This window comes from Lynx canadensis, chromosome A2 (assembly GCF_007474595.2).
Source record: "Lynx canadensis isolate LIC74 chromosome A2, mLynCan4.pri.v2, whole genome shotgun sequence".
Classification (NCBI taxonomy): Eukaryota; Metazoa; Chordata; class Mammalia; order Carnivora; family Felidae; genus Lynx; species Lynx canadensis.
Genome location: NC_044304.2, coordinates 86,460,605 through 86,486,924, shown reverse-complemented (window position 1 = coordinate 86,486,924; position 26,320 = coordinate 86,460,605). Strand labels below are relative to the sequence as shown.

Genomic DNA, 26,320 nt, shown 5'->3' with positions numbered 1-26,320 from the left:
TGCACCACCCAGGCGCCCCTGCAATGTAATTTCTACTAGAAAGAATAACTCATAGACATATGCCACTTATTCTGAAAAATTTACAAAATGAGCTTGTCACTTTAAGAAAAACAAGTGACAGTAGTCGTCAATTATAAAATTCAGCTTTTAAATAAAAAATAGAACTTTGGAAAACTTGCATCTGCATTCCTGAACTTGGAAGTTTCTCAATTTCAAAGAACTTCTTCATGATATTGGTGATGATATTAACATGTGTACTTCAAATATTTTATGAAATGTGTCAACAAGACCTTCATAGCTCAGTGAACCAGTGTTTTCCAAAATGAACAATATGAGGTTATCAAATCAGGCATAGCTAAAAGATCCATTCAAAATGCAAGATAGACTGGTGTATTTTAAAGTAACAGTTCGGAAAGTTCCTTGATATGATTTCAGAAATTATCCCTTGTCTTATTTAAGAAATTACCACTTGTCAAGTTTTAATGTAGCATCAAAGATTGACATTATCTAAAGAGGATATTAAAATATTCCTCCCTTTTCCAACTATTTGTATGAGAGTGGACTTTCTTCATATATTTCAACTAAAACAACTTATTGAGTTGGATGTAATATAGAAACAGGCATGGGAATCCAGCTTTCCTTTATTAAGCAAAACAGTAATGAAATTTGAAAAAAATGTGAAACAGCATTCCTCACTATGTATTTTTTATTTTGGGAAATATGGTGATTTTCCATTAAAATATTGTAAGTATATTATCATTTTAAGTGAATTAATAAATATTTTTAAATATCCAGTTTTGCATTTTGATTAGAAATTTAAAATTTTGAATATTGATAGCTGTAATACATACAATGGTTCTTTGAGGAACTCCCATTTAAATTTTTTTTAATGTTTTTATTTTATTTTTGAGAGAGAGAAAGAGAGCGTGAGTGCGTGAGTGGGGGAGGGGCAGAGAGAGAGGGAGACACAGAATTTCAAGCAGGCTCTGGTCTCTGAGCATCAGCACAGAGCCCCACATGCGGCTTGAACTCGCAAGCAATGAGACCATGACCTGAGCCACAGTTGTACGCTTAACCGACTGAGCTACCCAGGCACCCTAAGGAACTCCCATTTTATTTTTAAGACTATAACGATGTGTGAAACCAAGATGTTTGAGAACAAGTGATCTACATCCAAACTTAAAAAACCTTCAATAGGTTCCTATTGTTCTAAAGATAAAAACCAAATTCTTAACAAGGCGCCAATTAACAATATGTCATAACCATAAGGACATTTATTTAGTTCCTCAGTCCCATGATGTTCCCTTTTGTGAACACACAGTTCCTTCTCTGTAGAATGTTCTTAATCCATTTCAGCTGGTTAATTCTTTCTTGTCCTGGTTTCAGCTCAAGCAGTACTTCCTCAGGCTGTCTTGGAATCATGCTCTCATATTTTATAAACTTTGTTGGGTTTTTTTCTAATTATGTACTTATTGATGAAAACAATCCATTAACACTTTCTTCCCAACAGGTGGAAAAAATCATAAAACCAATAAGCATGCATGTTTGGCTCCATTCTTCCTAACAGAGTGTTTATCATAGGGTAGCGTGGGAAATAAAGTACTTGTCAGTGACTAAATAAGTGGATGAATGTATGAATTGACAGAAGAAAGGGTGAATCATTAAAGAATCATGAGTGATCATGAATGGCTTCTTCAGTAATACAAGGATCCCAGATAACACTTGAAAGAAATACATTGGATTCATTTAAACCACGCATTGTATTTTCCTTTGTGTAATGTCGTCACTACATGAATTCTTCTTAGCTATGTCTTCCATAAAAGAAATAGGAAGAAAGTATAAATAACATACAATGACATTTAGTTTTGGTAGTAAGTGTTCTTGAGAAAGTCTTGTAACGAGCAATTGTTAGCAAACAACTTCTTTTATTTCATATGATTTATTTCCTATAAATTATATTAGAATTCTATTATTTAAAAAAATTTTTCAAGTTATTTATTTATTTTGAGAGAGAGAGAGACAACATGAGTGGGGTAAGGGCATAGAGAGAAAGGGAGAGAGAGAATCTGAAGCAGACTCCCAGCTGTCAGCAAGAGCCCCATGCAGGTCTTGAACCCACGGAACCCATGAAATGTTGTGACCATGACCTGAGCCAAAACCTAAAGTCAGACCCTTAACTGAATGAGCCACCCACGTGCCCCTGGATTCTATTGATTTTATGTATGTGTGTCTTATTATAGTCTCATCTTTTTCCTCTTTTGGCCTAATAATCTACAGCTGAGTAACACCTACTTGCATTTCCTCCATACCTCCCTTTTTACTAGCCTGTCATCATACTTAGCACACTTTGTTGTAAGTGTGGAATTTATTGGTCTCCCCATGAAATCTGTCACTCCTTAAGGGCTTGGACTGTGTTTTATTCATCTGTGTATCCACAGGATACAATAAAGTGTTCAGCGCTTGATAAACACTCAGTAAATGAATGTATGCATGAATTATTGAATGAAACATTCAATAGATTTCATTTCCTATTCCTTACCATTTTTCTTAACTTTTTCCAGTCAAAACTCAGGTAATGGGAGAAATCAAGATTGCACTGAAGAAGGAAATGAAGACAGATGGTGAACAACTGATAGTTGAGATTCTCCAATGCAGAAATATCACCTACAAATTTAAGTCTCCTGATCACTTACCAGGTATCTAATTTTATGATAATGAGAAATATAAAATATCTAGAGTTCTGTAGGAATATGTCCTAAATAATCTGGAAAATTCAAAGTAAAATTGGGGCTGTATGCCGAGTATATCTGAAAAAAAAATGTGAAATAAGGATTAACCTCTCTTATATAGAACACGTTGATATTCTACTAATTTTTAGATAATTTTTCTCAACACAGAAACAGAGTAATGTGTTTATCATACAACGGGAAAACACATTCAAATTGCTAAGAAAATTGGTGTGTCTTTTAATCATTTTATGTTGTCTGAAACAAATTGAGCACGTTCTGCTGGCTTTGTTTAAAATGTAGGATAACTCCCAGTGTACAATTATAATTCTTTCAATAGAAAATTGTATGAGTAATGGACATTTTACAAGCTGAATTCTTCTTTTCAGATTTATATGTAAAAATATATGTGATGAACATCTCTACCCAGAAGAAAGTGATCAAGAAAAAAACGAGAGTTTGCAGACATGATAGAGAGCCTTCATTCAATGAAACTTTTAGATTCAGCCTCAGTCCTGCTGGGCATTCTCTTCAGGTAACTGTATACCATGCAGTTATTCTTTTTGTGTGTACAGTATTTATTTTCCATTCAATTATTTAATATGTGTATACCGATCATATCGTGTGTGACGTTTTACAAGTTAATTCAGTCTTAGGGGTTTCTTTCCAGGGGCCTTTAAGAAGTCTGCAGCTCACTCACCCATCCAGTTAGCTACCAAATCTTCTCTATTCTGCTTACTCAGTTTATTTTATATAGATTTATTTCCATGCTCACAGCCACTAATCCTCTTTGAGTTTTCATCTTTATTACTCGGATCATTTTAGCAGTGTAGCTGGCCTCGTTGCCATCAATGTCTTCCCCTCTTAATTCACTTCATCGCACTGCTGGCAGAGGCATCTTTTAAAAACACTGGGTAAGAGGGCCCTGGGGGTGAGTGAAATAGTGAAGGCAATTGAGAGTGTACTTACTGTGATGAGCACTGAGCAGCGTATAGCATTGCTGAATCCTTATGTTGTACACCTGAAACTAATATAATGAATGTTAAGTATACTTGAATTAAGAATAGGCAGGTAGGTAGGTAGACAGACAGACAGACAGAAACACTGGCCGGCAGGTTACATCAAAGCCTTCAGTGATTCATCTACATCCTGACTCATCCATAGTCCTCTCACGTGAACTCTAAGAGTGTTGGTTTAATTTCATCTCTTTGTATTCTTTACAACACACTCTATACTCCAGCCACACCACAATCTTTTCAAATCAGGTTAAGCCTCCAACGGTTTGCTCATATTTTTCTTCCCTTCAATATTGTCTTCTTCATCCCTCTCCACCCATCTCACTATTCCCAAGTCTTTCAGGATGAACTCTGCCCTCTATGCAATTCATCATGCCTCATTCGCACAGTATTTTGCTAATCTTACTAGGTTACCAATCCTAATCTGTGCTGCATAATCATTTATATCCCTACTGGTCACTGCTTTCCCACTCTGCTCCTCTAGGGCAAGGCCTGGCTTTCATTGCTCTTTGTTCTACAACATAATACAGTGTTTGTACGTAGTATGTCTTCATTAGATGTAGGAACAAGGAACGAAAGAGGGAAACCGAGGTGGGAGGAAAGAGATAAAAAAATATGGGAAGAGTAAGACCGTGGTACTGGCCCTGAAGGGCACACTAGAGACACATATAAGAAATATTACAAAGTTAAAGCTGCATTGAGGGTATTAAAAGGTATTACAGTGGAAAGAAATTTTAAAAGAGCAAAAGATGCTCTGAAGTCTGTGTGAGCAAATGTGTCTTCTACAGAGATTAAGTAGTTAGAGACAGGACTACGAGGGAGAAAGATTACACATTTGTCTGAAATGTGATAAATGTAATAAGAAAGCAGGATGCAGGTGAAGATATACAATGTCGTATACAATCCCAAAACCAGGGCCCAGAAGAAATAATCATAAATGTATATTTTGAAGTCAGAAACATAAAAGTAAAGTTTTAGCCAAGAATAAAGATGAATTCTCTAAAGGAGATTCTGAAAAGAGAACTGTCAAGGATTAATGGTTAACACTGACGCTCTCTACCTTTCTTCAACTCATCTCTGGAAGAAAAAAAAAAAAACTGTCTTGAGTGTGAGATCCTATGGCATTTCAACTAATATAAGTTCTACATATGACAAGAAATCACTTCAGAAGTACACACTGTAGTAAAACCACCAGTAAATTAAATGCTAAATAAAATTACTGTTGTAGTTCCTCTGCCTTGTGAGCTCTTATTCATTTGCTCAGCACTCAAACAATTTTGTATGTTGGTGCATATTTCATAAACTACTAGAAAATGTACCTAGCAAGTTCTTCTGAGAAATTTTCTATTCAATTAAGCATAAACCTAGTCAGAATGAGCTGTTAATAAATGTCTTATCTAAAATTCTCATATCTTCCTGGATGTGGCTTTTCCTTTGGGAAGTGCTGGTGTGAATTAATTAATACTATGCACATCTTTTGAGGATATCTTGAGGATTAGTTATCTTACAAGTATAGCTGCTACTTCCTCTTACCCTTTCCTGTCTGTGTTACTTCTTTGATGATCAAATGTCCTTTTAAAAAGGTTGAAAAATGTATGCAAGTGTATATAACTTTGGCTCTTTTTTCTAGATTTTACTTTTCTCTAATGGAGGGAAGTTTATGAAAAAGACCTTGATTGGCGAAGCCTGTATCTGGCTTGACAAAGTGGATCTGAGAAAAAGAATAGTCAACTGGCACAAACTTTTGGTCAGTCCTACTCAAACCCATTGAAGAAATGTGTCTGCTCAGGGTATGGAAACTGTTCTAAATGATCTCAAATCAAGACGACAGTTGGATACTATTCTATTCACGTTTTGGGGGGTAAACGTGAAAGGAGGAACGGCACGCAAAAACAAAGTCTTGTAAATGTTTTGTTGTGGAACACAGTAAAAAACTCAGATGAAGAAGTTCCTGTTTTAGGGACCAAAAAAAAAAAAAAAAAGGATTGTGTGTAGCTGTCAAGACAAACAGTGAGAGCTATCTTGGTTACTTAATGCAGATTAATGGTGATTTTGAGCAGAGTTGCCCTATAGCTAAAGGCAAATGCTCAACTATTAATATGGTTTCTAATGCAGAGTTTATTCTTTATGCAAAAGAATCTTGGTTGAAAGGAAAGAACTGACGTAACAAATCACAATTTTCGGACGTCTACAAATCTTTCTTCTTCACCTTATTTTCTCCTACAACTTACTGTGTTTAGATTCCAACACAGGACTCAACTACAGGATGTGTTCAAGACTAAGAGGGAGGTGGTTGTGTTCATACGGAAAAGGTACTGGAGATGGGGAAATGATGGCTTTTAGTTTTTCTCTATGTCTAAATGTTACAAGCGTGAACAACACCGACTTTGGAATTCATGTTGTAAAAGCACATTTGTATAATTTGAAATAATGTAGAGTGAAGATAATACTAAGTAGAAATGGACCTATGTTTATTTAGAAATAAAGCCATGATTGGCTAACAATGAATGTTGCCCCACAAAAATATTGGAACCTTGGTTGAAAACATCAAAATCTCCATAACTTACCATTACATTTTCAACATACCAAAGAACATAGACTAAAATGGTATGTTCTAGGAAGCATGAAAAGTTGTTCTTTGTGCAAGTGCAAATAAATGTGTCATTCCACGTATTTCCTTTCTCTTGAGTGATGTATTGAAGGAGGATAAATTCTTCCTCTGGAAAACACATCATATTAATCTGTGACATCGATTCTTTAATTGGTGTCATTTCCTGTTCTTCCATAATGCTTTTTTTTCCCTTAGCGCATTAACTGATTGTACAATGACACCAAACTTAAGTTCTCTCTAGTGTTCCATTTTCCTCCTTTGGTGACAACATCGCAGTGATCAAGCTTATCAATACTGGGAAAATATGTGAAAAGTCAACAGTATATTGAGAGTAAAATATAACGAGCTATTTTAATAATGCAGAATAAAAGAACCAATGCCTAAGTCATTAAAATGAAGCATCCTCTTCTCCATCAACCAACAGGAAATACACTGAGCTGAGATTAAAAGCCCAGCTTCTGTCTTGGTCCTGCCACTGACTGTGTCACCTTGCACATGTCCCTTCAAGTCACTTTTCCCCAGGTTTCTTATTTGTAGGATAAATATAATTACATATTCTTAGCTGTCCTAATGGGATGTGGGGATGATCAAACCAAGTGAACTGTGAGAAAAAAGAAAGCACATTTCCAGATACAGTTTTATAGATATAAGTGAGGAATAATTGTTATGCAGCTCTTTATTTCTCAAATTTTATACGCAAAAACATCCTCCATACCAATGGTCAGCATTGACTTGGATAAAAGTAGTATATTAGCTCCAAAACTATTTTTTTCTTTAAAATATAACCTGGTGTTGAACCTGCAAAAAGGTGAAGAATTAAATCAAAATGATTTGCAAATCGAGTTATTATAAATGAAATGAACCTACTAACCTTATCCTACCCCAAAATAAATTGGTTCTCAGACTGTTCTGAGTTTTAAAAGCTGCTTCTTTATTCAAAGGTGGGATTTCCACGGGTTTAGAGAAATCATCCCCAAATATACTGGTTGGATGTTGAATTTTCTCATTTTTTAAAGAAAAACATACTTGAAATTTGAGAGGAATTGATTTAATGTAAAACATTAAAAAGAAAACAATTTCTAATAAATGCCAGGCTATCTTTATTATATTCATAAAGAAATAGAAATTCACTCTTCCCCAGTCTAAGAAAGCTAACAGTCACTTTTCTTCCCTGTATTTTTTTCCCCTCCCCTCCCTGATATCGCAGTGTCATTTACCAATTGATACTGCTTTAAAACGAGCACGCAGGGGAGGGGATTGCTGAAGATTCAATATTGCTAGGATTTTATTTTTAGAGACAGCTAGATCTGCTGATGGTTGCTATGGATATCGCCGGCAGAAGTTAGCACTTTAGGGAGCTTATAATCATCATTCATAATTGGGGAAGAGAAGGATTCAGGAAGATCTCTTTCTGACACAAAAAGGTTCTGCTCTTTGCCCTTAAAAGGACACTCTAGCTCACGCTAGGTCCTCTTCTGCAGCCACTCACACCCAGAGGTATGCAGGGGAGGTTGTAGGAGCAGTAAGTTTTACTTCATTCCAGTTGCAAATTTATTTTAGAATAATACAAATGAGGTGCCACCAAAAACAAAGATCATCCCTTGGTAGCTATTTGACCTGAAAGAGTAGGAGTCTTTGCATTACAGGTGCCCCTTTGTTCCGAGGAACTAGTGACTGACGGGGCCAGGTCAATCAAGAGAGCTAATGACATGGCTTTTTGTGCACCAGCATCCCCCTTCAGAGAGCATAAGATCCTGCCAAAGTGTGCCAAGTTTGCCACTGACCAAAATCCTAAGTTGTGCTGGAATTATTCTATGCAACACTGATCCTTGAACAAATGCATTTCTTCTGAATGATGTTGATTACCCTTCTTACAACAAAATGATTTCTTTTTTAATTGCAAATAGGGCTCCTGGTGTTTTTTACTTTTTTGTATATCTCACAGCACATGATTTTCCACTTTTTATTTTATTTTATTTTTTGGAATCAGCTTTTTTTTTTATCCGACTGATGACAAAGTTTGTAATTTCTAAATAATATGTGATCAGTCCAAGTACAACACCTATATTTTGAAAAGCATCTTAATTTTTCCCACAATTTCATCGAATCGTCAGAGACTGGAGTTGCTTCTTGGTTTAAAATTGGGTCCTAAGGAACTTTTAGCTGTAGAAGCAAAAGCACAGAGTGAATTTTTACAAAAGACGGGGACTTCTAGGATGGTCGTTACAGACATAGATAACAGTTTGAGCAAGAAGTTGGTGTTTCCCTTATTTTTACTTAAGATTAAGAAGACTTTTGGTGACTCTGAACTCTTTCTTTACCATTTCTGTTGAAAAGAACAGTTTCCAAGATTAAGGAGCAGGGATGGTCTTTGCTCCTTAATGTGCCCATGTTGTAATTAACCGTACTAATAAATGCATATTTTCAACATATCAGTGGGATTAGTTTTGTGGATCACACACATTAAAATAGTCATATTGTGGGAATATTATAGCTGGTAACCAGCTGATACCGATTCTTTCTATAGGAATGTTGTGATGATAGCGGTAATAGTGGTAGTGACACTAGGTCGGTGGTCCTGTGAAGTGAAATAAAATTATATACTATATTGTGCCCAATTTATTAGAAATTATTTGACCAATGTTTCATTTCATTAAGATATCATAAAGATGTTTATAGTATTTTTTTACTTTATTATTTAAATCATAACTAACAATATTTTTAAAAACTTATTTTCATTGCTATAATGTCTAATATTCCCAAAGCAGCCAACTACAGCTATATATATATATATGTTTATAACTCTACATGTGGCAGAGTGAGTTGCCCTCTTGTTGAGCTTGAGATGGAAGTGACGGAAAGCTCGATGAATAATCATGAGCCGTCTCTTTAATAATTACTTGCCTTTGATGTAATACAAAAAATGAATGAGTGAAACAGATATTCTCATTGAATATGACACATTGATGTTTTCTGTATGTTCCATGTTGTTGTTATTATTAAAGAAGCCCATTAAGTCAAAATCATTTAATCCAATGATTCCTTATCTGAAATGTAGATTGAGAGCATTTTCTTAAATCGTTACCCTGTACATACCTATACATTTGGTAAAATAGACAAAGTTGAAATAATAATTTCATTTGGCATTCAGCATGTGAATATGATTATCGTTTGATTGTGTCTGTATATTTGTCGGTGATGTGCTCAGGTGCTCCCACTACTGATTAATGTGTGTGCTAATATCCTAACAAAAACACATCTGATATTAATGGAAAACATTCTTGTCTGAAAGAATAAAAATCTAATAAAATTGATTTCAAAATAAAAAATAAAGTACTTGGAGATATGTCTTGTTTCTAACTACATGTTGCATGCCATGTTGGTGATTTGCTAATGTGTTCTTTTCTGTTCTACCCAAATCTCTCTGGAAAATCTAATGAACAAATACAAATTCTTGGGCTAAAGGTTGTATACATTGAATTGAAATATACGAGAATTGTATTAAAAATGCTTGTAAATCTGTCTTGAGTTTTACCCTATGTAAAAATATGTCTTGGTTTTGTGATTGTATACAAGATGTATCTTGATAACTTATGCAAATTGTGCTGTATAAAGGCTGTTGCCTCAGCCTTACCAATAAATATTGAAAATGTCACCTTTGACTTCTTGTGTTTATCAACTTGATAAAGTGATGCTTTATTACAGAAATAGAACTTTTCACAACATTTCCTCTGAAAATTATATCATAAATACATTCACTCACCGAGTTTAAAAAATAAATTTTAAACGTAGCACAGATACAGAAAACAGAATTAAACATATAGCTTAATAAATTATTGTCTATCAGATACTTTTGTAACCACCACCCAGGTCAAGAAATGAAACTTTGCCAGTCATCTCATAAGTCCTCCATGTAACCCTCCCCCGTCACAAAATCCTCCCAAACCCTAAATGTAATCACCAGCCTTATTTTTATGATAATTAATTCCTGGTTTATCATTGACATCTGCCTAGTAAACAAAATGGGGGTGATATTATTTTTTAAATGTTTTCTAAACCTCTTTTAATCTATGTATTCTCCCCCCCACCTCTTTTTTTTTTTTTTCAGGGCGTCATACTTTTTGAAGAAATCTGGTCTTTCTACCAAACCTGGTTTTTGCTGATTGCATACTCACAGGGTGGTTAACAAGTTTTTCTGTCCTTTAATGCCTGTAACTTGGTCTTTTGCTCTACAGATTTGACCTGATTCATGTTCAAACTCAAAGGTTGGCATTATATTCCTCTGTTGAGAGGTATATAGTATTTGGCTGTCTTTCATATTTGTCCTATTTCCAGCCACTGGTGCTCAATGCCTAGAAGAGACCCATTAATTAAATTTTACAAAATGGTGATATTCTACTCAATCAGCATTTCTTCTTGGAATACTGTTAAAAAGATAAATTTCCCCTCAACCAACATTTGATTACTGAGTAGAATAGTTTATATAGGAAAGTTAGGATAAAGGCAGAGAAGATTGGACAATTTTGTTTAACTGCTTACCATTTTTTCAAAAAAAGTAATCCCTATCATCCTCCAAAGATGACCACAAAGTTTATGCTTTTATTTTTATTATCATTGTTAACTCAAGGATTGAAACAAATTTGACATGTTTTGTTTTGTTTTTTTACCTTTTATTGTTTCAAATTTTTATTTAAATTTTAGTTAGTTAACATATAGTATAATATTGATTTCAGGGGTAAAATTTAGTGATTCAAAATTTGATGTGTTTTAATTCATTGAAACTGTTATTCTTATCAATGTTCAAATTTTCCTTTTTTAATGATTTGGGGACAGCTTTGAGTAAGCTTATGTGTTTTTTATATTCTTTGATAAGTTTCTTTTTATGGCAAGAAAGTTATATATCATTTCTTAACCTTAAAACAGCATAGGGGATTTATTTAACTTGAATTTTTACTTTCCTATTTATGTCTATAAAATAACTAAATTTACGAATATATTGACACTGATTGATCAGGTTTTATCTGATATGGTATTACTTCTTGGCCTTTTGACTAAGATCATGTGTAGTATCCAGTGTAGTATCTAATATACTTAAGGTAAACTCTTAAGAGTATTCTTAGGAAAGGGGCGCCTGAGCAGCTCAGTCGGTTAAGCATCTGACTTCAGGTCAGGTCATGATCTCATGGTTCATAGGTTCAATCCCCATGTCAGGTGTGTGCTAACATCTCAGAGCCTGGAGCCTGCTTCACATTCTGTGTCTTCCTCTCTCTCTGTCTCTCCCCAACTCGTGCTGTCGCTGTCTGTCAAAAAATGAATACACATTAAGAAAAAAATTGTTTAAAGAGCATTCTTAGGTAAAACAAGTATCTTAGAACAGTTTTTGAAGATAATAAGATCTCTAAAAGGTTGTAATTAGATGATGAGTCATGAGTTTGAATTTTTGATTTTATTATCTAGGCATTTACAAGCTGAAAAGTCCTTATATCTACAGTTTAAAGCTTTTATAGGAAATTGAGCTGAAATAGTTTTCTATTAAAAAGTAATAACAGGGCACCTGGGTGGATCAGTCTGTTAAGCATATGACTCTTGATTTCAGCTCAGGTCATGATGTCACATGTTCATGAGTTCAAGCCCCTCATCAGGCTCTGCATAGTATGGACCCTGCTTGGGATTCTCTCTCTCTCCCTCTCCCTCTGCCCCACTGCTGCTTGTGCGCTCTCTCTCTCTCTCTCTATCAAAATAAAGAAATAAACTTTTAAAAAGTACTCAAATTATGATAATAAAAATGTTGAAATCCTTTCCTCGGTTTAAATGACAATTCCAAATAAATTAAAATTTTATTTTTTATATTATATAATAATTAAATTTTATTATTTGTAAAAATTAAGAAATATTTCCATGGATTACTCAATAAAAAATGACCTTCAAACAATTTGATTCTTTGAAAACAAGTTCAATAAAATTAATAGACCTGTGACAATCAGAGGAGAAAGAAGACCAAGTTAACATTATCAGGTAGGATAAATAATGTATACGCGAAGATCCAAATATCTAGAAATGTATGAAAGTGGTAAGAATCATGACCAAGTTGAATTATCCCAGTTACACAAGATTTTTTTCAATGCTGGAAAATGAATTAATGAAATCTTGTACATTAATATATTAAGTTACAAAAATCATAAGATGCTGGGTCATATTTGATAAAATTCAAAATCCATTTCTAATAAAAACTTCATAACACACTTGAAATAGAAGAGTACTTTTTAAGTCTGCTGAATGTTATCTACCAAATAAAACCAAACAACCAAACAACAACAACAATAACAACAAAACCTTGCTGGTAAATGGATAGAAGGCTTTTCCTTTGAGACCAGAAACAAAGCACATATGTCTTCTTATCACCATTCTCTTCAATACCTTTATGAGAGTTTTTAGCCATTGTGTCAAGGCTAGAGAAGAAAAAGACAAGTAAAGGAGTAAGAAGTGAGAAAGAAGAAAAGAACTTAATTATTTGTAGATTATACATCTTTGTGTGTAGAAAATCCAAAACAATCAACAATTTGTAAATATATGAAAATGTGTCAAGTTTACTAATTTTAAAAACTGTACAGAAATAAATTTCTTCTCTGAATGTGAACAAGAAATCATCAGAAAATGAAAATTTCAAGAAATGATTTTTACTAGCATCAAAAGTATCGAATGCCTAGGAATAAATTAATGAAGGAGTTCAAAGACCTCTACCAAAAAAAAAAATAATAACATTTTATTAAGGTATTAAATAAGAGCTAGGACGCGTGGGTGGCTCAGTTGGTTAAGCGTCCGACTTCAGCTCAGGTCATGATCTCATGGTTCGTGGATTCAAGCCCCGCATGGGACTTTGTGCTGACAGCTCAGAGCCTGGAGTCTGCTTCAGATTCTGTGTCTCCCTCCTTCTCTGCTCCAACCCTGCTTGTGTTCTGTCTCTCTCTCTGTCTCTCAGCAATAAATAAATGGTAAAAAAAAAAAATTAAGATGTTAAATAAGAGCTAAATACAATGTTCATTGATTGAAAAGCTGAATATAGTAGTGATCTGAAATTCTTCCCAAACCGCAATTCCATTGATTCAATGCAATTACATTTCTTAAGTGTGTGAGAAATTTGATACACTGATTATAAAATTTATGTTGAAACACAGGGCCGAGAAAGATATTAAGACATTATAAAGATACAGAAATTAAGGGATGCCTGGGTGGCTCAGACAGTTAAGTGTCCGGCTTCAGCTCACGTCATGATCTCACAGTCTGTGAGTTCGAGCCCCACGTTGGGCTGTGTGCTGACAGGTCTGAGCCTGGAGCCTGCTTCGGATTCTGTGTCTCCCTCTCTCTCTACCCCTCCCCTGCTCGCACTCTGTTTCTCTCTCTCTGTCTCTCTCAAAAATAAACATTAATTTTAAAATATATATACACAGAAATTAAGAATATAGTGCTGACACAGGATACGTAAATTGAACAATGGAACGAAATGGTGAGACCAGCATACTCACACACAATGCATACTTTATATACAACAGAGGAGATGAAGCAGATCTGCAAATCCCCATGAATTTGCAATTAAATAGCAGGAGTCATTTGCAAATATCTTTTCCCATTCTGTTGGTTGCCTTTTAGTTTAGTTGATTGTTTCCTTTGCAGTGCAGAAGATTTTTATCTTCGTAAGGCCCCAATAGTTCATTTTTGCTTTTAATTCCCTTCCCTTTGCAAATGACATATCAGGCAAAGGGCTATATCCAAAATCTATAAAGAACTCATAAAACTCCACACCTGAAAACAAATAATCCAGTGAAGAAATGGGCAGAAAACATGAATAGACACTTCTCTAAAGAAGACATCCAGATGGCCAACAGACACATGAAAAGATGCTCAACGTCACTCCTCATCAGGGAAATACAAATCAAAACCACACTCAGATACCATGTCATGGCAGTCAGAGTGGCTAAAATGAACATATCAGGAGACTATAGATGCTGGAGAGGATGTGGAGAAACGGAAACCCTCTTGCACTGTTAGTGGGAATGCAAACTGGTGCAACCACTCTGGAAAACAGTGTGGAATTTCCTCAAAAAATTAAAAACAGATCTACCCTATGACCCAGCAATAGCACTGCTAGGAATTTACCCAAGGGATACAGGAGTGCTGAGGCATAGGGGCACTTGTACCCCAATGTTTATAGCAGCACTCTCAACAATAGCCAAATTATGGAAAGAGCCTAAATGTCCATCAACTGATGAATGGATAAAGAAACTGTGGTTTATATACACAATGGAATACTACTTGGCAATGAGAAAGAATGAAATATGGCCTTTTGTAGCCACGTGGATGGAACTGGAGAGTGTTATGCTAAGTGAAATAAGTCATAGAGAGAAAGACAGATACCACATGTTTTCACTCTTATGTGGATCCTGAGAAACTTAACAGAAGACCATGGGGGAGGGGAAGGAAAAAAAAAAGAGAGAGAGAGAGAGCCAAGCCGTAAGAGACTCTTAAAAACTGAGAATTATACTGAGGGTTGATGGGGAGTGGGAGGGCGGGGAGGGTGGGTGATGGGCATTGAGGAGGGCACCTGTTGGGAGGAGCCCTAGGTTGTATGGAAACCAATTTGACAATAAATTTCATATTAAAAAAAAATAGCAGGAGTCAATTGGGTAGCCACTTAAAAAAATAAAAATAAATGATATTGGACCCTGTCTCTCACAGTTTTTAAGAATAAAATCCATATAATTTTTAAGACCTAAATATGAAAGGCGAATTTATAAAACATATGGAGGATAATTTAGAAAAATAACTTCAAAAACTTAGATGAGGAAAAGATTTCTTAAACAAGGTACACTAACCAGAAGGAAAATTGGGTAAATACTACTACATAAAAGTTAAGACTTCTGTTCCTCAGACACTATAAAGAGATTGTTAAAAAAGTCAAAAAATTAGAAAAGATATTTGATATATAAGATAAATGAGCAAAAATAGACTAGTGTGAAAAATATATAACACAAATCAAAGGTAAAAGAAAAACAACATAATAGAAATATAAGAAAAACACTTCGACAGATATTTTGGTGAGAAGAAATCCAAATGGTTAAGAAATATTATTTTCCAGGGTAATTCCATTTAAACTACAATGATATAATATGCGCATACATGACTAAAAAAAAAATCTAGTCTGAGGAAGCCAAATGTTGGAATGGAATTCTCATTAAGTGTTCAATGACATAAGTATAAATTGGTGCAACCATTTTAAAAATAGCCAGAAATTTCCTTGTATATTGAAGATTTCCATCCCCTACAATTCAGTGATGGCGCTCAGACATCAGAAAAACTTCAGCCATCAGAAAACCTCTTGAACATGTTGGTCAGCACACGTATTCAAGTACGCTAGATGGTTATTTAGCCAATACATACTGGTGCAGTGTCTGGCTTCCATTCAGATGGTCTTGGCAACTTGTGACTGGTGTGTGACCTTGCCATAAACATCGTTAAGTCTTTTGAATATTATCCTTATAAGTGTATTTATAGCAGCATCATTCATGGTAGCCCCAAACTCTAAACAACCCCCAAATCCATCAATAATAAAATGGATATTTTGTAGTGCAGCAATGCAACAGAATAATTCAAGACAGTAAAAATGAATAAGCCAGAAGTATACATATCAATATGAATGCATTTCACAAATACACGGAGGAAAAGTAAAATGCCCGCCAAAATACAGCATGATTCTAAGAACCATGAAAAAAATTAAAGGATTGATTATCATGAAAGAATAGGTTTCCTCCTGCAGGAATAAACCAGGTGTCATTAGGGAATAGTGTTTAGGGGATTTCGAAGATACTAGCAATGTCCTATTTCTTAATCTGTGTGGTGATTATACGTATACTTTCAAAAGAATTATTATTTAAACCACACACTCTTTTGTGTATTTTTTTTTCACAATTTAAATCAATTTCAGGGACACCTGGGTGGCTTGTCGGTTAAGCGTCCAACTCTTGATTTCAACTCAGGTTCATGAGATCAAGCTCTGCTTAGGGCTCTGTTCTGAAAGTGCAGAGCTTTCTTGGAGTTCTCTCTCTCTCTCTCTCTCTCTGCCCCTTCCCCATTTACATTTGTGTTTTTTTTCTTTCTCAAAAATAAATAAGCATTTAAAGAACACAACTTCAAAAGAGCAAGAATTAAGTATTAAAGAGTTAAAAATTTAGCTTTTGGAAAAAGAACGAACAATGTGGCAACATAAGGTCACTTATAACTTCTGTAGGTTGTTTCAGTGGAATGATGGGGACAGAAACCAATTTTTAAAAATGGACTCAACAAGTATTGAATTCTTTTTAGATATTTGGATTGTATCAGGGCAGATTAGAAACTCAGGCAGAACGTGGACACTGCAGTCCACAGGTGGTACTCCTTCATTTGGAATCTAAGCTTTTAAAAGATTTTAAGGCCTTTCAGCTGATGAGATCAGGCATGCCCACCCAGAATACTGAGAACAAGCTCTTCACTTAAAGTCAGCTGGCTGGAGATGCTAATCACCTCTACAAAATACTATCACAGGGTGCTTCAAGTCGTGTTTGGATAACCGGCCACTAAATTCGATGTGTAAAACCGGCCATCACAGGTATGAAGAAGAAATCTAAAGTTTCTTGTTTGGTTGGTTGGTCAGTCAGCTGGTTTGGTTTGGTTTGATTTTTAAGATGAGACAGGATTAAATAAATTGCGAAGTCAATGTGGAAGGACATACTTGAGGGGGAATGATTCTCTCCATCCTGGCTATATACAGAGAAGAGGCAATGAATACATTTTAGTGTGCAATATGAGAAGATGGAACCCAGATACTTGTGCAACAACCCCCCTTCAGGAGGAGAAAGGAAAATTTCCCCAACAGTCAGCTCCCAGCCCTGACTCTACAGTAGAATCATCCAAAGAGTTTTAAAAAACACGGATACCCAAATTCCAAACCAGACTATTTAAATCATCCTCCCTGCTTCTTGGGCCAAGCGTAAGGGATTTTTAAAGCTCCCTAGATATTGTCAGTATGTAGCCAAGGTAAAAAACTGCTTCTCTAGTGAACAACAGAAAAAGGAGATTATTAGTACAAATGTAGACAGACTATATGTTTGATACGAGAACATGAAGAGAGTTTCCTTCTGATGGCTATGAGTTTCTGCCTACAGTGAAGAGGAAGGGAATAGGGGTTTGATGTTTGAAGAGAATAAAGGAGGTTTAAATAGTCCTGCAGAGGAGGGGAAGAGCAAGTAGAAAGAGAATACTGTATATGCTGGGGCCCTTTTGAGCTTAGTGACAACACACGGTGACACGAATCTGCCTTGCCGCATGACTTTCCCCAGCCTTGACTCGGTGTTTATATGTAAGAGAAGAGAACAGACATGGTAAATTTTAATGAGATTCAGTCTTAATAGATGGATTAGACAAAAGATACGCAAGGAAATTCGGGGTTCAGGACATGGTTACTCTAAATTGCTGGACCATAGAACGTGTAATTGACAAAGAGGGAAGTAAAGACCAGTGGACTGAGGTAAAGAAACACATAAAACATTAAATATGAAGATGAAATAACTAATTCTTCAAGGGCAAATCAGGCAAATTACAGGAAAGAAAAACTAAGAGTAAAGCCTTACAAGGGGAATAGAATTTACCAGCTGAACCAAGAGAATAAGAGTTAAGGGTAAGGGAATATTGTAAATGGGTAAAGTGTTATGAATGTCTTGCTTATTCTAGAAATGCTGGGAAACTATTCTCCAAGCAGAGTTTGCAATGATAAAAAAGAGCTAAAAAGACAGGTTTATAATTATCAGAATCAGATTGCATAAAGTGGCATAAATTTGATTTGGAGGAATAATGACACTGCTATGAAATAAGTGTTATGATTCAGAAATGACCATATCTGATTCTGTCTTTTGTTTATGAATGGGAAATTTCACAAGTGAAATATTTCTAGGCATATTTTAAGAGTCTCTATACTTCACAACATGTTTCCAAAAAATAAGAGATTACCATTTTCTTCAATGTATACAGAATTGCACCTAAAAGTTTGAAACAAGAGAGCTGAACCAGGGACAATACTGATTATTAGCAAAATTGACCAATTTTCTTTCATTGCCTATGTAATTCCTTATCAAGCTCACACTGACCTCAAAATGTTCAGATGACATTTCTGCTTTCAATGAAGAAAGTTTCTGGTGTGGGGCCAGCTTTATTCTGTTGAGCTGGAGAATTTACTTTAATTTTCTGTTCTTCCTGTGAAATTATTATTTCAACTATATTGTCAATTGATTAGAGGTTTGAACACTTCAACTCTTGCCTTAAAAAGGGCTACTCAAATTTACTGCTGCAGACATTTAAAAGAAAGTCATATTCGATTGAATTACTTCCTTTTAATAGTAATTAGAACTTGCAGATTAACTTGAATTATAGCTACCCAGAATACTTAATTCATTTAAACCTCCCTCAGAATTTTCAACTCTTACTTGGATTTGCACAGCAGCCTCTTCATGGCCTCACTGCCTCATGTCCACACAGCCACCTGTCACTTACCTGAAATACAGATCTGACCATAATGTGTTCCTATAGAAACTTCTCAGTGGTTCCTATTGCCAGAGCCATGGCAAAACACTGGACAACATCTTTCACGCCATCTTCTCTTTCATTCTCCCCCTCAAAGGCAAGCCATCAAAAAAAAACTCATCTTTCAGTTTCTTGGATTATCACATTTGGACTGTATTGCAAATCCTTCCTATTTAACTACCCCATGAGCACCGGGGAGTTCCCGTTGTATTGGATACAAGTTTCCGTTATGCAAGATGAGCAAATTCTAGAGATGGCCGTACAATATAATGGCTGTAGTTGACAATACTGTATTGTGTACATAAAAATTTTAAGTAGATAAATTTCATGTTAAGTATTCTTACCACTAAAAACTGGGACAAGAGGAAACTTTAGAACGTGATGAATGTGTGTTACCTTGATTGTGGTGATGGTTTTGCAGGTGTTAATATGCGTCCAAACTCATCCTTTAAATATGTGGCTTTTTCTATCAATTATACCTTGATGAAGCTGGTAAAAAATAAAACTTAAGCGGGCACTAAGAGAGGGACAAGAGGGACCTAGAGACAGGAAAAAGCCCATCTAACATTTGGCTAAGCTGGGTGAACTGTTATGGCTACCTTAGTCACCTGATTACTTCCTATCATGCCCCTTTTTCCAACACATACCCACATACATGCACACACATGCACATACAGGTGCCCACACACTTTCCTTTTCTCTGGAAGAGAAAAAGGGCAAAAACTAGGTGGAATCAAAATCAGGAGACACACTGACAGAACAGAGAACTACATCCGTCTTAGAACTTGAGAAGGAGGAGAGTGAAGGGATAGCCTGAGAGGAAATGCAGTGTGGAAAGAGAAAAAAGAGGTAAGAGAGTTGAGAGACCAGAATGACATTGGTATAATAGTAAAAGACTTCTGTGAGTTTTGGTATTCTAGAAAACGGGAGAGGTGAAAAGTTGCTTAAACTTTCTGAGACTTACATAAGATTCCCTTCCTGACTCTACCATTCCATTGAAATCTCAGACAAGTGCTACCTTCTTTCTTACAAATTTTGACAAAACATTTCTTGTCATTAATTATTTTTTGCCAGTGAATATAGTAGTAAGTGATCACGATGGCACAAAATTTGTCTTACGTAATAAAAATATTTTACAGCAAGTGTACTGAACTTGTGAAATACAAAGAGAAGAGGAGAATTATTCTCAGATAAGGATTTATCACCTTGTGATCTCAGTATCATTATCCAAGTGATGAAACTGCTTGTATTGACTAGGAATCTGAAAAAGAAAAGAAAGAAGTTTAAGGAAAGCCATTGTGGAATGCTCATGAGCTAGTGACCTAGAAATAACGTGAAGTTGAGAATCTGAAATAGAAATAAGAACCCAGAAAGATGAGATGTTGTAATCAAACTGACCAAAAGCATACAAAAATTTTAAATGAGATCTTAGAATTAAGGATGGAAAATCCACAACCTCACCTCAGGAAAATACCTGGTAATCAAAGAAAGAGTGACAAGGGTGAAATAGATGAATTACCATTTTCCAAAAGATATTCACTAGCAAATATGTGAGCAAATGACTGAGACAAATTAGTCATTTGGGAATTTTCAACCTGCTATCACTTTTCCCACTTTTCAGTATTACCAACATTTTCTTGAATTGCATTTTTAATTCTTCTTTTGAAAGAAGACAATGCAAGAGTTATTCAGGGCCATCATTAAGATCAATGAAATTAAGAAGTCACTTGTTTCAAGGAATATGAATTTCATGTGCATAACCATAGTAATTTCAAGCAACATGATTCTATGTTCAAGAGACTCTATTACTTAGTAGAAAAACATTTGACAGTAAGATTAACTGGATTCTAATCACACCTTTGCCATTAATTACACTACAACACAATCTCCCTTCTCAAAGCCTTATTTTTCCCATAATAAAGGCTTGGACCACATAATCCGCAAAGTTCCCTACAGATCTAAGAAAATTGACAACAGCATTGCATTCCTTAAATAAAAACTTTCTGTTGACTCATTTGCTACCCATTTTATGTAATTTCCCAACCCCCCCCCCAAAAAAAGCTGCTATACTTAGCCAAGTTTTAAAACAAGATTTTAAAAATTCAGTCTGTGGGGCGCCTGGGTGGCGCAGTCGGTTGAGCGTCCGACTTCAGCCAGGTCACGATCTCGCGGTCCGTGAGTTCGAGCCCCGCGTCGGGCTCTGGGCTGATGGCTCAGAGCCTGGAGCCTGTTTCCGATGCTGTGTCTCCCTCTCTCTCTGCCCCTCCCCCGTTCATGCTCTGTCTCTCTCTGTCCCAAAAATAAATAAACGTTGAAAAAAAATTTAAAAAAAAAAAAATAAAAAAAAAAATAAAAATTCAGTCTGAGTCAATATCTAAAAATATGCAATCAACAAAATAAGGCTCAATTTCTGTGGAATTTACTGTGCTTCTGGTAGAACTCTGTCTTGCTACATAATTCTGGCATTGGTAATTTTCTTCTGAACTTCATGACTTATTTATATAATTGCTGTGATTCTTCGCTTTTAGATTCTAAGCACAATAGAAAGGTATGGGGAAAAATTAAAAGACAAACCAGTAAACATAAACATTAGCTAATCTTGGCTTAAGATGAAGAAATACCAGTGTTATGGCTGTGGCCATTCCATTTATGTACCTAAAATGCCAGTTCTGAAATGGCCAGTGACAAAAGTGGCTCATGTCAACTGGTCCTATCATTTTGTCTACTTCATTGTTCAGTGCCTTTTCTTTGGTGGATGCTTTCTGTTAGCCATTAACAAATGATTCAAAAATTATACTTAGTGCCTACTCCTAACGCGTCCATCCACATGCTACCCCAGACCTTCTTTTTTTAACTTTAATTTTTTTAATGTTTATTTTTTTTTGAGAGAAAGAGACAGACCATAAGTAGGGGAGGGCAGAGAGAGAGGGAGACACAGAATCTGAAGCAGGATCCAGACTCTGAGCTGTCTGCACAGAGCCCGATGTGGGGCTTGAACCCATGAACCATGAGATCATGACCTGAGCTGAAGTCACATGCTTAACAGACTGAGCCACCCAGGTGCCCCTATCCCATACTTTCTTATCTATGATCTTCCAGTCTTTTCCTTTTATGCTCCCAACCAGCCAACTAGGCCATTAGCAAATATCCAGAAATCTATATCTGTTCTCCCCTAAGGTCACTTCCTTTTTATAAAGAATGATGATCACATTCTCCATTTGCACCTTTACCCACTGGGAAGATATTGTCTCTATTATTATCAATCAACACTGCTGTCCACTATCATCCAGCTTCAGTAGGTACTCCTATACTGAGCCTGTCCATCCATAATGAAGCTTGGGTTTTTCCTTCTTTCTTCAGCTGTTCATAGGGATTTTGCTCATAAAGGAGCACCTAGTAAAATCATTGCAAGTGACCTGGGGTTTGGGCCATCTGCTCATGCAGGTGGCCTGTGCCCTATGTTGTCCTTTAGACTTGATCTCACATGTACCATTTCTAACTTATGGACTGCTGTTGAGCATTCTGACCTTATGTCATTGTGGGTCTAAGAGAACTCAGCTCATTATGGGCAGTTCCAGACACCTGGCCACTTGATGCCCCATGGCCAAGTTTCTGTAACAGGGCCAAGTGTTATGCCAGCAGGTGATTCTCAAGTGGAGTATAATTCTCTATTGCAGATGGCGTGGCTTTTTTCCAGAATCCCACTAGCACATATTATGATTTTCCCACTGGGGTTTGCCATAAACTTACCTTCCATCTTTTCTCACCATTGACATTTCCAACAATATAAAGCCTGCCAGATTACATGGCCCAAGTGGTAGGTCTGCTTATACCATACCTTGGACAAATTGTGAAACCCTTTTTGCTCTGCGATTCATTCAAAGCTGGAAGCCTTCCATATTATTGTACTTAAGCGTTATAATAGCATTTCTATGTGCACAATGTATTTCAGCCAGAACTCTAAAATTTCTATCAGGTGTTGTGCTTCCTTTTATATGATAGGGATTGGAAGATGTATCAATTTATCTTTTGCCTTGCAGGGGATATCTCAAATGCTCCTGACCACTAGACGCTAAAAACTTGACTAAACTAGAAGTTCCCTGAAATACGTCTTAGCAAGTTCTCTAACATACTAACCACCTGTTGGTTTTGTCGTTGTTCTACCCAAATCAGTTTAACGTCATCAGTGTGATAATCTGTGAAATGTTCAGATGGTCCAGATTTCTTTTGAATAAATTAGGACAAAGGGGGAGAAGAGTTAATATAGCCCTGAGGAAGAAGCGAATATTGTTGTCCATTACACATGATTATAACTTTTCCTTGATCTTTGCTGATCATAATTTAAAAAGTATGCATTTGATGGGCATCTGGGTGGCTCAGTCGGTTGAGCATCTGACCCTCGATTTCTGCTCAGGTCATGATCCCAGGGTGGTGGGATCAAGTCCCACATTGGGCTCTGTGCTGGCCGCATGGAGTCTGCTTGGGATTCTCTCTCTCTCTCTCTCTCTCTCTCTCTGTCCCCTCCCCGTTAACCCTTGCTATCTCTCAAAATAAACAAAATAAGCTTACAAAAAAAGTATGCATTTGCAAAACCCATGTCTATATATCATGTAGCTAAAGGCTTACTGGTCAGCTCTTGCAACAATACATCCTGTAGTGTAGCAATTGTGACCAAAGTTGCTACTTGGCTGAGCTTATAGTGGTCTACATTTTCCAAAATGCATTCAGTTTCTTCAGGAACCAGAATGGTGAATCAGATATATGTTAAGGCTGGGGTGCCTGGGTGGCTCAGTTGGTTGCATGTCCAACTCTTGATTTTGGCTCAGGTCATGATCCCACAGTTGTGGGATTGGGCTTGTGTTGGGCTATGTGCTGAGTGTGGAGCCTTTTTTAAGATTGTCTCTCTCTCCCTCTGCCCCTCTCCTCTGCTCACATTCTCTCTCTCTCTCTCTCTCTCTCAGAGAAAAGGAAGCAAATGGAAGGGAAGAGAAGGGAAGGGAGGGAAGGAGGAAGGGTGGAAAGAAAGGGAGGGAAGAAGGAATGGAAGGGAGGAAGGGAGAAAGAAGGAAAGGAAGGGAAGGGAGGGAATGTAAGGAAGGAAGGAAGGGAGAAGGAAGGCAAGGAAGGAAGGCAAGGAAGGCAAGGAAGGAAGGAAGGAAGGAAGGAAGGAAGGAAGGAAGGAAGGACAAGGACCCAGTATGGAGAATGCTCAAACTGCCAAATGACAATTCACTTATTTGGAGACCAGGAAATGACCACCAGATGTATTTGTGGATACAGTGAATCCACTCCAAGCCAGACTTCAGCAAGATTTTATTACATGGCTTCTGTAATCTCTTCTCTAACTAGGGGACTACAATGATGTGCTGAGTCTCTACCTATCAGTGTCAACTCAGATTCTGTACCCAACAGACCTCTGGATATTTATTTCCCTTTTCCTAGTATATGGTCACATGAGAAAATAGCTATAAGTCCAAAAATAATTTGGAGAATTATTACATTGTATACTCGCTGTGGTGTTGCACACCTGTTCCTCCTACGCATATGGTCATCTCTTCAGTCAGTGGATTCTGGATCTCAAGATTGGTTTAGGTTTGATAACTCGGCAAAGAATTGCCACTTTTTATTGAGGCAACAGCTTTCAGCTTCCTGCTCCTCCATTTTAGCCTGCTTCTGGTTGTAGATGCTAAGTAGCACACTCATTGGCCACCTGCCTATTTTGCTCCCGGTGATGTCATGTTCCATTAACAGTCTTCATACCTCCCTGAAGGCCAAACACCCCCCCCCACCCCACCACAAACTACTACTTTATTCTTGTGGGTCTCTTGCACTTGGCACTTAAGTGCTGCCACCTAGCTTCACTTAGTTCAAGGACAAGTCATCCTCATGAATACTAATCATTAGACAAGCTCTGTGAGCATGTCTCCTACAAACTGCCATGTCATTCCTAGATGAGCTACCACTGAACTTCTCATGAATGCTGGTGCCACTGAACACCACCGATGCATTCCTGATGGCCTTGCTGAATGCTGGTTCCCACAGGACCCTGCCTTTACAGGTGTAAAATATAGTATTCCAAGAAAAGGCTGCCAAGTCAATGAAATGTTCTCATTAGCTTTTAATTCTGGCCCTTTTGATCAAGCACCCTCAACATCTCAACTCCCTCGGCTCCTGTTTGTACCTGATAGCTCATTCTTGTAGTTTCTTCAGTGTAGAATGCAATCTCTCTTATCCAGTCCATCATATGCCTAGTTAAGTGATGCCAGAATTTAATCGTACTTGTCAGCTTTGTAGCCAGGATGGGGGAAGGGGTAACTTTTGAGAGGGGCCCCTGTTGTCTTGAAGCCTCTTTGTGCACGTGAGAAATGCTAGATCTCATTAAGGATGGACAGCCTCTTTCTCTGTATAATTTGGCAGGGTCAGAGGGATCTGAAGAACTACAATTTTCAAGGGTGTTGTCAAAGCAAAACTTGCACAGGACAATGTTAAACAGGGTTAGGAAGATTTTATTCAAGGCTATTGAAACAAAGGAGAGAGGACAGAAGTCAGTCTGAGTTCCACTCCATCCAAACAAAGGGCAGAAAGGTTTTTAGGCTCTGAGATTAACCAGTGAAAAAATGCTGGGAGATACGGGGGTTGGAAAGGTTGATGGATGGCATGTATCTCGCACACTGAGTTTGCAAATGTTTTCCTCTGTTATTAGGCCATCTGTGTTTACTATTTGGGGTCTATGAAAATTAGGATCCTACCCTCCCAGGGACTAGAAGATGGTGTACTGTCTTTCCTGATGATTATATTTGGAAGGGATGTCCCTCTGGTCCTAGAAAAAGATTTTTCTGAGTTGAAAAGCAGGAGGCTTTTAAAAGGATTTATATCTCAAGGAGTCAGAAAAAAATTACAATACACATTTTCCAAAGTAAATGCTCTGAGGAAAGAGAGGTCGGTCAGGAGCTTAAAGGTGGGAAGAAGTCTCTCTAAAGTTTAGTCACGTTGAAGAGAACATTAAGGCCGACTGGGTCAACATTCACTCAGGTGTTCCAATTCTGTCAGAGTTCCAGTTTTTTCCAACTAATGTCCTGACCTCAGGGCACCAGTATTGTCTTTACTGAACATTTAGATGTCTCTGGAGTTCTGCAATTCTAACATGAAATCTGGCTCCTCGACCACATCTGCTCTTTCCTCGCAAGGAAAAAGAACTTCTGTGTAAACTACCAAAGAAGCCCTCCGGCTGTCACACTTAAATCTAGCTATTTGTTAACTGCCCTCAATTTCTCCTTATCCCTCTAGAAGACATCAATTCAATTTAGTGGTAATCAGTCAACTCTGCTGTCTTTGTAGGCATTATTCACTCTGTATTTTTC

General features: G+C 36.8%; 1 protein-coding gene across 1 annotated transcript in view; it reads left to right on the top strand.

The window, feature by feature from the left end:
• The window catches only part of PCLO (piccolo presynaptic cytomatrix protein), a 421,831-nt gene extending 413,563 nt beyond the window's left edge, over positions 1-8,268 (top strand). The window contains 3 exon segments of the mRNA XM_030307861.1: positions 2,562-2,696; positions 3,116-3,261; positions 5,373-8,268. Coding sequence (XP_030163721.1) covers positions 2,562-2,696; positions 3,116-3,261; positions 5,373-5,513 — 422 coding nt within the window. The 3' untranslated portion in view covers positions 5,514-8,268.
• Positions 8,269-26,320: the final 18,052 nt, after the last annotated feature.